General features: G+C 36.5%; 1 protein-coding gene across 1 annotated transcript in view; it reads left to right on the top strand.

Moving 5' to 3' along the window:
• DDX10 (DEAD-box helicase 10) overlaps positions 1-12,149 on the top strand; it is a 281,032-nt gene that overhangs the window by 150,551 nt on the left and 118,332 nt on the right. The window contains exon 14 of the mRNA XM_024766407.1: positions 9,386-9,505. Within this exon, the coding sequence (XP_024622175.1) occupies positions 9,386-9,505 (120 nt within the window). The remainder of the gene's footprint in view (positions 1-9,385; positions 9,506-12,149) is intronic.

Raw genomic sequence — 12,149 nt, 5'->3', positions numbered from 1 at the left:
CAGAGGGATGCCAGAGGTTTGACAGTCTGCTCAATATAAAGCATAGGTATTTATTCTAGTGAAGGTATCCTGTCCTATATATTATTCTCTCTTACGTATTAGAATACGTGGTAGATCAACCTCATATGTGAATTGTCACACAGACTACTTGGGAATCAGACAGAATAGTGTGGATGCCTGCAGTCATCTAAGAAATTCATCTGTCCAGCATGTGGAGACCTGGGGCCCATGGGAAGTTGGGTTTGCCCTGCTAAGGGAAGAAGCTCTGGCTTTGTCTAAAGCTGAGTGAGGTCACACAGTCTCTCCTGCTGGGAGAAGGGGATGAAGGAGTGATTCCAGCTCACTGACTAGGCACCCGGAGTGACTCCTGACTGCATTTACAGACAGTTCTACTTCTTGCATCATACTTTATTGTCCAGAGTTAGTGAATCCATTTTCTCAACTAATAAGTATCAAATGTGAAATATTATATATTTGTTTATTTTTATGCTATTTAAATAAGTTGATGTCAGAATAGGTAACAGAAGAATGCATTTCAGAGTCTTTGAATGAATGTTGCTCCCCAAAAAAATTGGTCTTGATTTGACCAGTCTCAGCTCAGCTTCACAAATAATTATTAGTTTGTCCAGGCACAGTGTGAGGCACTTACTCTAGGAATTGAACAATGAGTAAAACAAAGTCCATATCCTCAGGGAGTTTGGTGTGGTGTCTAAGAGGAGTAAAATAAGACCGAGGGAAGAAAGTGAGAAAAGGTCTCAAAAGACAGCCAGTGTTGAATCTTAAATTAAACTTTCCTTTTGCAGGAGAATTTCAAGCATTTTTTAAAAAATTGAAGTATAGTTAATTTACGATGTGTTAGATTCTGGTGTACAGCAAAGTGATTCAGTTATACATATGCGTGTGTATATAAATATTCTTTTTCATATTCTTTTCTGTTATGGTTTATTATGAGATATTGAATATAGTTCTTTGTGCTATACAGTAGGACCTTATTGTTTATATATTTTATATATAGTAGTTTATATCTGCTAATCCCAAACTCCTAATTTATCCCCCCCCCTTCCTCTTTGGTAACCGTAAGATTGTTTTCTATGTCTGTGAGTCTATTTCTGTTTTATAAACAAGTTCATTTTTGTCTTTTTTTTTTTAGATTCCACATATAAGTGATACTTGTCTTTCTCTGACTTACTTCACTTAGTATGATAATCTTTAGGTTCATCTATGTTGCTGCAAATGGCATTATTTCATTCTTTTCTATGGCTGAGTCGTGTTCCATTGTGTGTATATATATTTGTGTGTGTGTGTACGTATGTATATATATACATACGTACACACACACAGTGTCTTCTTTATCTGTTCATCTGTTGATGGACATTTAGGTTGCTTCCATGTCTTGGCTATTGTAAGTAGTGCTGCAATGAACATTGCAGTGCATATATCTTTTCAGTTTATGTTATTCTCCGGATATATGCCCAGGAGTGAGATTGCTGGATCATATGGTAACTCTATTTTAGTTTTTTAAGGAGCCTTCATACTATGCTCCATAGTGGCTGCACCAATTTACATTCCCACCAACAGTGTAGGAGGGTTCCCACTTTTCCACACCCTCTCCATCATTTATTATTTGTAGACTTTTTGATGATGCCCATCCTGACCAGTGTAAGGTTGAATGTCTCATTGTAGTTTTGATTTGCATTTCTCTAATAATTAGCAGTGTTGAGCATCTCTTCATGTACCTTTTGGCCATCTGTATGTTTTCTTTGGAGAAATGTCTATTTAGGCCTTATGTCCATTTTTCTGATTGGGTTTTTTGTGTTTTTGTTATTGAGTTATATGAACTGTTTGTATATTTTGGAAATTAAGCCCTTGTCAGTTGCATCGTTTGCACATACTTTGGGCCAGTCTGTAGGTTGTCTTTTCATTTTGTTTATTGTTTCCTTTGCTGTGCATCAAGCATATTGATAGCTCCTACATTTTCTAGTTTGTGGATGGGGCAGTAGGAAAAAGAGTGATTTTTAAAAAAAGTGTTGCTTGGCTGTGTAGCATAAGAGTTTGGAGCTTAGCAAAAATTTCATTTTACTTCTTTGGGAAGTATGGTTTACAGTAGATTTTAGTAAGTGGTAGTCCAGAATATTACATTTTAGTGTTACAGATTTACTAATGAAATAACAGGGACTCATTCTAAGGTAGGAGAAAAATAAACAAATGAGCAAGAATCTGTCAACACCTTGCAGTCGCTGTCAAACTTTTAAAAATGTTTAAGTCCAAAAGAGGGCAGATGGAAATTATATTAATCACTGCATGCTCAGCATGCAACTTACCGGAAAAAAAAAGCACTTTGAGAGGCAGAATACTTTTTTCGAAATGTTATGCTTTTGAGAGATTTAAAAAAAAATAGAGATCAGATTTAGTCATATATCTCGTCCTGCCATTAGAAAAAAAAAAAAAGGGCTTCCTTGGTGGCACAGTGGTTGGGAGTCCGCCTGCCCATGCAGGGGACACGGGTTTGTGCCCTGGCCCAGGAGGATCCCACGTGCCGCGGAGCCGCTGGGCCCGTGAGCCATGGCTGCTGAGCCTGCGCGTCTGGAGCCTGTGCTCCGCGGCGGGAGAGGCCACAGCAGTGAGAGGCCCGCGTACTGGAAAGAAAAAAAAAAAAAGAAGAAAAGAAAAGAAAAGGAAAACACTTTTAAAATGCATTTCTTGAGAAATTCTTTGCGTTTTAAAGAAAATTGTTTGTTGTTGACCAGCTTTTGATTTCTGTTTTATGGAGTTTCTGAGTATTGTTTAGGAAAACTATGATTCTCAGAGGAAAGTGTGGTCTCTGAGATGTTTCTGAGATATTTTATTAGTTATATGTGGTATTAAGGTAAGATCACAAACTAGGTTTTGGGGTTTTTTTTTTTGGTGATCAATATAGGTTTTATTTTTTGTTGTTTTTAAGTATAATTGATTTACAATATTATATTAGTGTCAGGTGTACAACATAGTGATTCAGTATTTTTATATATCACGAAGTGGTCACCACAGTAAGTCTGGTTACCATCTGTCAAAATTAAAAAAAAAAAGTTATTACAGTATTATTGGCTATATTCCCTATGCTGTACATTACATCCTGTGACTTATGTATTTTATAGCTGGAAGTTCTTACCTCTTAATCCCCTTTATTTTGCCCACCCCTCTACCCCAGGATTTAGAGTTCCAGCCCTAACCTTGCTGAGATTGTTATGTAATCTTGAAAACCTCTTAACTTCTACATATACAGGTGCATGCAGTGTTATTTTTCTAGGTGATTTTGGCCATTTCATCTTTCCAGGTTCTGTATTTAATAATGCCAATATTTTAAAATCACCATTATATGGCTTTGCATAACACTATTTTATAAATGGTGTCTTTTTAAGAATATCCAATTTTAAATGACTGGACATAATCCAAGCACATTTTGTTGACGTGTACATGTAGGCTGACCTTTGACCTTTCATTTGGTACTTTTTGCTTAGCTAACTTTTGTGTACAACCGAAGGCAGAGCTTGGAAACTTGATGTATGTGTAGTTGTGAACATGGCTTGGACAGGACGTGGTAGTGATGTTTATTATTTCTCTCTCAGTTAAGATATATCCCATTCATGTCTTGTGATTTACTAGTGTTAGCCAATTTAGAAAAATGGCAGACACTGGAACCGTGGAAGGTGGTAGAGAAGTAGACAGCTTAGTTGCTTTCCCCAAGAGAGTATACCTTAGTGTCATATTGTTTCTAGTAGTTTTATAAATGCTGCCCCAAGTCATTTAACTTAGTTTATTACCACCAGTAGCAATGATTACCTTGTCTTGGGAGTTTGGCATCAGCATCTCTTAAATGTCTTAAAGTGGCCTGTCAAAATTGGCTTAACTAACTAGGTACCAAGGCCAGTTTGAGTTTAGTGTATATATTTTTTAAAAAAGGAATCACAAATATTTCATAATAAATATTTTGTCATTGCTGCTTAATATATTGTAGTGCTCAGTAACCATTCTCATTACTTTATACATTGAAATTGCAATTCACAGACTACAGTGAAATTAGTAGTGCATGGCCTTATTGACCATACAGAATAGAGAAAGAGAAAGATTAACATTTACTTATGGTTTGCTTCTTAATATAAGGTGGACTTAATTGTATATTAAGCTCCTTAATATACAGGGACTGATCTAACCTTAAAATAAGTGAGGAACTTTGTTGGGCTGTGTAGGCTCTCATCTATATGATTTTGTGTTTAGAATAAACACACATTATTCATAAAATTTAAAAATTTGGAAGGATTTGTAGAATGGATCATTTAGGCAATCTTTTAGATATAATTTATGAAGTGTCAATATCAAGTAATGAGACAAGTATCTCAGAAAAATAAATTCTATAACAGCTATGATTCTCATCAGAAAGGAGGTAGGGTTGGGGTCTTGTAATTTGAATAGAATATTCTTAGCAATGATCTTTTGGTTAAGATGCCAAAAGCATAGGCAACAAAAGCTGAAATAAGCAAAGGGACTGCATCAAACTAAAAAGCTTTACACAGCAAAGGAAACAAGTTAAAAAGGCAATCTATAGAATGGGAGAAAATATTTACAGATGATGTATCTGATAAAGGGTTAATATCTTAGATATATAAGGAACTCATACAACTTAAAAACAAAAAACCAAATAATCATATTTTTAAATGGGCAAACAACCTGAATAGACTTTTTTCCAAAGAAGATATACAAATAGGCAATAAGTACATGAAAATGTGCTCAACATCACTCATCATCAGAGAAGTTTAGATAGCTTTAAAATAGATTGTCAAATAGTACATCCTTATTTTATACTGTAAAATTAGTGAATCATTGTAGTTCAGCAAATATAGAATGATTAAGGATTAAGTTTACATGGCAGGCAGTTTTGCTTTTTTTTAGAAAAAAGTAATAAACAAGTTCTAGTAGGGTTTGGTTATTTAGGCAACAGAAATATCTCAAGTTAAGTACATTTGGACTTTGGGGCAACAGTGTTTATAAATGTTACAAAAGGCCCTTATCTTTAGCATGAGGGCATAATAGGTATCCTCTAAGGTTCCTACCAGTATTGATAGTTCTTTATTTTGTTGGTTTTCTTCACTTTTAGATACAGTTTCTATTATAAACTATTAATTATTCAGTGACACACATGGAGCTACTTTAGGGAAAGATAAAAATCTGATTTCTTTGGAGTATCTTTCCCTTTAATTTTAACTTTCATCTCCTTATGGTTTTGTTTTTCATCGTTTTGCAATAATACTTTTATCCTCTATGATATCTAGTAATGTTTATACTAAGGTAGGTTTTTTTCATTGATTGTATTTTGAATCTTCTTGTAGCCAATATTAACTAATATGGCCCTTTTGATAGGAACTGTTATTGTGTTTGTAACTGTTTTCATTGTTCTTTTATCTTCCAAGTTATTCACGGCAACCTGCTACAGCTATCACTATCGAGAATGACTTGATGCTTTATCAGCTTTGTATTTTATGACATTTTTCCTCTTGGCATTTTATTTTATTTATTTATTTTTTTTGCGGTACGCAGACCTCTCACTGTTGTGGCCTCTCCCGTTGCGGAGCACAGGCTCCGGATGCGCAGGCTCAGCGTCCATGGCTCACGGGCCCAGCCGGTCCGCGGTATGTGGGATCCTCTCGGACCGGGGCATGAACCCATGTCCCCTGCATCGGCAGGCAGACTGTCAACCACTGCGCCACCAGGGAAGCCCTTGGCATTTTATTTTAAAGTATAGCATACATGTTGTGGAAGAAGTGCAAATAGAAATGAATATTGCATTTTGATGTTTTATGTCTTGTCAGGAAATCTTTCATTATACCTTCTGACTGCTGCAAATTTCATTCTTATACCAATAATATAAAGGCTTATAGTCAAAATATAACTCTTGCCTAGCAATAGGTATAATTTATATTTTTTTGTGACAATGTATGGAAATGTAAAATATTAATGAGTACTTTCCCCCTTGTTCAAGAGCCAGTGTTGACACTTTTAAGAAAGTAAAACCTGCATTTTAAGGAGTTAAATTCATTTTTTAAAAGTCTTTTAGTTAGAAAAGTATTAAGTATGGCACAAACCTAGAAAACCCAGAAAATTTTATTATTTAAAAAAATTAATTTTATAAAAATTAAAAATATATGCTTGGCAAAAGCCAAAAACAAAGCAAAACAAAAGAATATTACCCTATATGGCAGAAGTGTAAACATAAATGATGAAGTGGGAGAAAATATTGAAGCATCTTTAACTAATGAAGAAATTTCACAAATTAATAAATGAAATTCCAGGAATTCATTAAAAATGCTGGCAAAGAATATATACAGTGCACTGAAAAATAAATGCCTTTGCAGAGGTGTTCTGCTATGTTTAAAATACAAATGCAAATTAAAACTTCCCTGAGATACTATTTTTTCACCTAGTTGACTGGTAAACATAAAGCCTAATATTATATTGGGTTGGCCAAAAAGTTTGTTTGGGTTTTTCCCTAAGATCTTACAGAACTTTTTGGCCAAACCAATACTTTGTTTGAATAGATAAGGAGAAGCAGTTACTCTCAGATTTTTGATTGGGTTATAAATTTGTATAACTTCTCTGGAAATATCTTTCAAAATTTAAATACACATACTCTTTGACCAAGTGCTTTAAGTTTTAGAAATGTATCCTAGATAGATAAATACACATGTATATGAAGGTGTAAATACAAGACTGTTCATTGCAGGGAGGGCTCTTTTAGTAACTTGTTGCTCTTCATGTGTACCTGAATGTGGGTAGAATGTCTCTGGAAGGGTACAGAAAAAGTAGCAGTGCTTGCTTCTTGGGGCATAAACTGAGATAGCCGAAGAGGACATAAATGCAGCTTTTTTTTTAGAATAATTCTTTATTTTTATTTATTTATTTTTGGCTGTGTTGGGTCTTCGTTTCTGTGCGAGGGCTTTCTCTAGTTGCGGCAAGTGGGGGCCACTCTTCATCGCGGTGCACGGGCCTCTCACTGTTGCAGCTTCTCTTGTTGTGGAGCACAGGCTCCAGATGCGCAGGCTTAGTAGTTGTGGCTCACGGGCCTAGCTGCTCCGCGGCATGTGGGATCTTCCCAGACCAGGGCTCGAACCTGTGTCCCCTGCATTGGTAGGCAGATTCTCAACCACTGCGCCACCAGGGAAGCCCATAAATGCAGCTTTTGCACTGAATATCCTTTACAGAATAAATAAGCATGTGTTACCTGCTAAAATTAATATTCAAAAGAATGACATTGAACTAAAACTTTTTTATAAGCCATATGTGAAATACGCCATCAGTGGACACACAGAAGCTATTTGTTCATCACCAGTGTGTCAGTAATGCAGCAGTGTTTGGGCGTTTGCTACTCCATTCAAACATCTGTCCCTCAAAAGGAAGTTTTCTTTGACTTCCTCTCCTCACCCTAGACTAGCTAGGGCAGGCACCCTATTAAAGATTTATTCATCCTCTGTATTTTGTCTGAGCACTTACTACATCTGTGATTAAATAGTTAATGTTTAATGTTTTTTCCCCCCATTGTTAGAGTTAGGTTCATTGAGGGTCTTTCACTGCTGGGGCAGTATGTACTATGATATCTTGTGTTTTGGTAACAGTGCATATTTGAATGAGTGAGGATTAATTCTAGAGTATCAGAGCAAAGCCACAGCCTATTAGGAAATTATAATAAACATGTCTTCTCACCCATGTTGACATTTCTGTTCCTTCTTTCAGTGGCTTCCCTAAAACAAACAAACAATTTAACCTTTTTTTTGTGAGGAGGAGGGGGAGATCACAAAGCCCTTTTAGAAACCATGATAATCATAAAACTGCGGTGATGCAAATACCCCCAAATTTTGTTACATAATTTCTGTAGTATCATGGATTTCCCTAAAGCTCTTGATGTAGACCCACATCACTCCAAGGTTTCACTCTGCAGGATTGATTCTTCCGACTGACTATTATTTTATTCTGACAGTTTTTGGTCTCTTTGCTATTTTGACTGTTTCTCTTGTTCCTAGGACTGGGCTTTTGTATTTTATAACAGTAAATTTCAAACGTACAGAAAAGTTGAAAAACTGTACTTTGGATACCAAAATATCCATCACTCATATTCTATAATTAACTTTTTGTCATATTTCCTTTCTCATGTAATTTCCCATCAGTCCATTCATTCATTATCCTTTTTTTATTTAATGCATTTCTGAGTAAGTTGTTAACATCATTACACTTTCTTCCATATACTTCAGCTTGCCTGGCATTAACTTAAAGTTCAGTATTGTTTACAGGATTCTTCTTTGAGGTAGAAATTTATATACGATGAAATGCACCAATTTTAAGTGTAACATTTGATGAATTTTGACAAGTGTATACACCTGTGTAACTCAAACTCCTATTGAGATGCAGACCATTATCATCACCCCCAGAAAGTTTGCTCCTGTTGCTCCTCAGTACTTTTTGTGCTTTATTTAAGTGATAACTTACTCCTGTTTAATTATTTTTACATCATGATGATTCTCTCAGATTTGCACTGTTTGATCAACATTTTCTCTATCATAAGCTGAGGGTTGGTGACAGAGTATCAGCTAACCCAGGATCGTTAAGAATCAGCCTAGCCATAAAACCAAGAAGATCCAGTAGGAGTCAGTAACACAGTCTCCAACCTGGTGGTTGTGTTGGTGGTGTTTGCAGGGTAAAAGAGGTATAGGAGGAATGACTGGGTGGAAGGAAGTCTTATTAGTGCCCTGTGTTCACAAGGTATACTACAGGGAGAAACTTATTTTGGTTGACAAACTTCCTGTTCAAGAACTCTTACTCCATCTCAGCTTTGAACACAGCTTAGTTATCATAGGATGTTCTCCAGTATTCATATAGTGAATTACTGTAATGGGAGGAAGATTGTTGAGTCACAAACAGTGTATTGGAGTCATTTTGCTTTCCAGGGAAACATTTTCCTAGTCTAAAATTTTAAGTGTGTACTTGGAAGTTAGAGCTATTTTTAAAATGTGCTGTTTTTAGGTGGACGATAGCTTGCTTTATCTTACATGTCCATTTATCACATTATTATGTAGTTTCTGATGCTTTAACATTATCGGGATAGCACAGTTTTAGTAACAGAAGAAATTTAAGGTTATTTACGTCTCACATTCACATTCAAACTTAAACCCCTTTAGCATTGGGGGGGTCATTAGTTAATAAGTCTAATAATTTTATTTCTGGACAGCAGTTTTGGTGCTTCTCATTAGCCAAGGAGCAATAAACACACTCAGTTTTGGAAAGTGTATTGCCAGTGTTAAACTGTTAATATAAAACAGCCATTTACCTAATCATCTGTGTTTTTTTGTATATTCTCACACAGAAGAAAGAACCTTCTAAATGCAGTGTGGAGAAAAAAGTGACCAAGGTTGCAGAAGCAAAAAAAGTAATGAAGAGAAATTTTAAAGTAAATAAGAAAATAACATTTACTGATGAAGGAGAGGTAAGATTCTGTAAATGTTTCATTTCTGAGGTACATTCCATTCCAAGTATTAGAAAGAGTTTGACTCTCCTGTTGACTTGCCATTCTTTAATAAGAAAAATAATGTTTCTCTAAAGCACTCGGGCAGTTCCTTTCATTGTTACTGTAGGTAATTGGTCAGCTCTGCATCTGTAGGCAAGAATGACTTTCTGACAGTAAGCTGGGATACTTTCTGGTAATAACAACAGAGTTGGTTTTGGACTTTCCAAATCCTGTTTTTATAGATAAGACTTTCATGTCATGGGGTCCATCTGTTAACATGCTCTATGGGAACATGCTCAAGGATAATAATACAAGTACTGGCCACAGCTTCTTTTGCTTGACTCCGGAAAGCCTCTGCTCTGTGGTTCCTCAATTTTAGATGCCATATTGGCATGTTTTTTACTTACTGGCCTGCTGTGGGAAGGAATTCCCTGCTTTAAAATAACCTCGGACATATAGGTGCCTGGTTTTCATTTCACCATTATCTGGTCTTAGTGTAAATACATCCCAATAGAGTAGGAAAGGGGTTACCACTCACAGATTGCTCATGAAAGATCACTCTATTAGATAATAATATCTTCATTTTTTAAAGAGGAAATATATCTGGAATGTCAAGTGACTCACCTAAGGAGTGATGGCTAGAGTCAGTGGTTATGGCAGGATCTTCTGAATATTGTCTCTGTTTCACTCTCACCAACCTACGGGTTTCCCTGTTCATTCTGATATAGCACTCAACACCCCATACCCACCATGATCTCATTTCCCTTGCCCTATGTTTAGTTTTTCTTCATAGCACTTATTATGAGACTTTACATTCTGTATTTATTTGGTGGTTGTCCATTTCTTCCATTCCAGTGGGATGAGGGAAGGTATTTCTATTTCACTGGGTTGAGAAAAGCTACATGAGGGAAGGTATTTGTTGGCTATGTTTACTACTCTGTCCTCTGCACTTAGAATAGTGCCTAACAAATAGTAAACCCTCAGAAAAAGTCTGTTCTAATACCCCAGTAAAATAACAGAGCTTTTTATACTGACTATAATGTATCACATCAGATGTTTCATCATTATTAATAAAAATGCTTCCTGCACAGTCTATATATTCAGTGGAGTGTGTTTCCTTTTAATTCTGAAGTTAACAAAGATTTGCATGTTACTTCAGGGAAGAGGGCTTTGTTTTAGTAGCCCAAATTTGCACTAGTAATACGGAGTAAAATGGTGTATAAACTATACGAAAACTAACAAAATAGAATGTAATTCAGCATGTTGAAGTTGCAGAGGAAGCCTATATAGTTGGAAAATATGAATCTTTGTGAAATTACTGAGAAGAGTTCAGTCAGCACCTGAGAAACAGGCTAGACCAGAAAATAGTTAGTTGTAGTATTACATCGATGCTCACTGTAAAAGATTAGTGCTGTTAGCATAATGAGGTTCCTTACTGTGCTACTAAATTTAACTGTACATATTATACCCATTAGCTTCAAGTTGAGTGTAAATCCTTAACTGTAAAATGTTTCAGTGTAAACTTATTGCTGATAGGAGCTCTGTGTGGCTGGGAGCCGCTGCACTGAAACTTCTGATCTAAAACTCTGAAAGAAATGCTACCATTTGTTCAACCCACAGAGGGATGAATGTTTTTCACTCTGCTAGAAAAAGGAGTGAAGAGTCAGAGCAGTGGATGGTGTTCTTACTGTCATAGCTCATCCCTTTCACTGCTTCCTCAGTGCCAGTGACTGCTAGCATGGCTACTCACGCATTTGTGACCCTTGTTCATTGCTTCAAGGTGCAACTCTGTCGGAATCTCATCTTGAAGAATGTGGTGGTGACAGGAGTGAGAGGAGGCACTAATACCTGTGATGTGTGTGCCTGCAACTTCCATTTGCCTGCTGTTTAATTAGCAGTCTTTCAGAAACTGTGGCAGCTGCTTAAGTCCTCCTGGCAACCAGTTATTAGGCAAAATAAGAAAATTGTTTTTGTCGAAACTGTCTAGAATTTTACTGTGTTAGACCGGGAAGATTATTAAGTCAAACAGCCCTTATTTTTCAGGTAATGACACAGATGTCCAGAGATTAAGTAATTCATTCAGGATTATGCACTGGGCTAGTGAAAAAGCCAGGACATTCAGACAGGTCTCCTGACTCCCGGATCAGTGCTCTGACTTCTTTGTCACCTTGTTCCTAACATAAAAAGTTTGTGTAAAATTATGTAGATCTGAGCAGGCTTGTGAAACCCAAACTAACTTTCTCCTTTACACTTAAGTTATTTCAGTTTGTATGTGCGGTATCAGCTGATATGTGATTCCTCAATCAATTTTGAGCATCTCATGTGTGCCAGATAATGTGTTGGGTTCTGAGGACACATGAATAAGGCATATGGCTGCCCTCAAGGAGATTAGTGATTAATTTACAGGAAAGTAAAACAACCCAGTGTGGTGAGAGAGGTGTTACAGGAGGTACACCAAGGTGCCATGGCAGTGGCGGGGATGCACTGTGGCCAGCCTGGCCACCGCCCTGTGTGGGTCATTTGGAGCTGAGTTGGTGGAGTATAGCATACTAAGAACACTGAAATGATGTTGAAGCAACTACCTTGTCCTCCAAATTATTTAATGAAAATTTCCTTTAATCCT

The sequence above is a fragment of the Neophocaena asiaeorientalis genome, unplaced genomic scaffold (assembly GCF_003031525.2).
Source record: "Neophocaena asiaeorientalis asiaeorientalis breed wild unplaced genomic scaffold, Neophocaena_asiaeorientalis_V1.1 scaffold623, whole genome shotgun sequence".
NCBI lineage: Eukaryota > Metazoa > Chordata > Mammalia > Artiodactyla > Phocoenidae > Neophocaena > Neophocaena asiaeorientalis.
The sequence above is the reverse complement of the archived record's forward strand: the minus strand, read 5'-3'. Positions and strand labels throughout refer to the sequence as shown.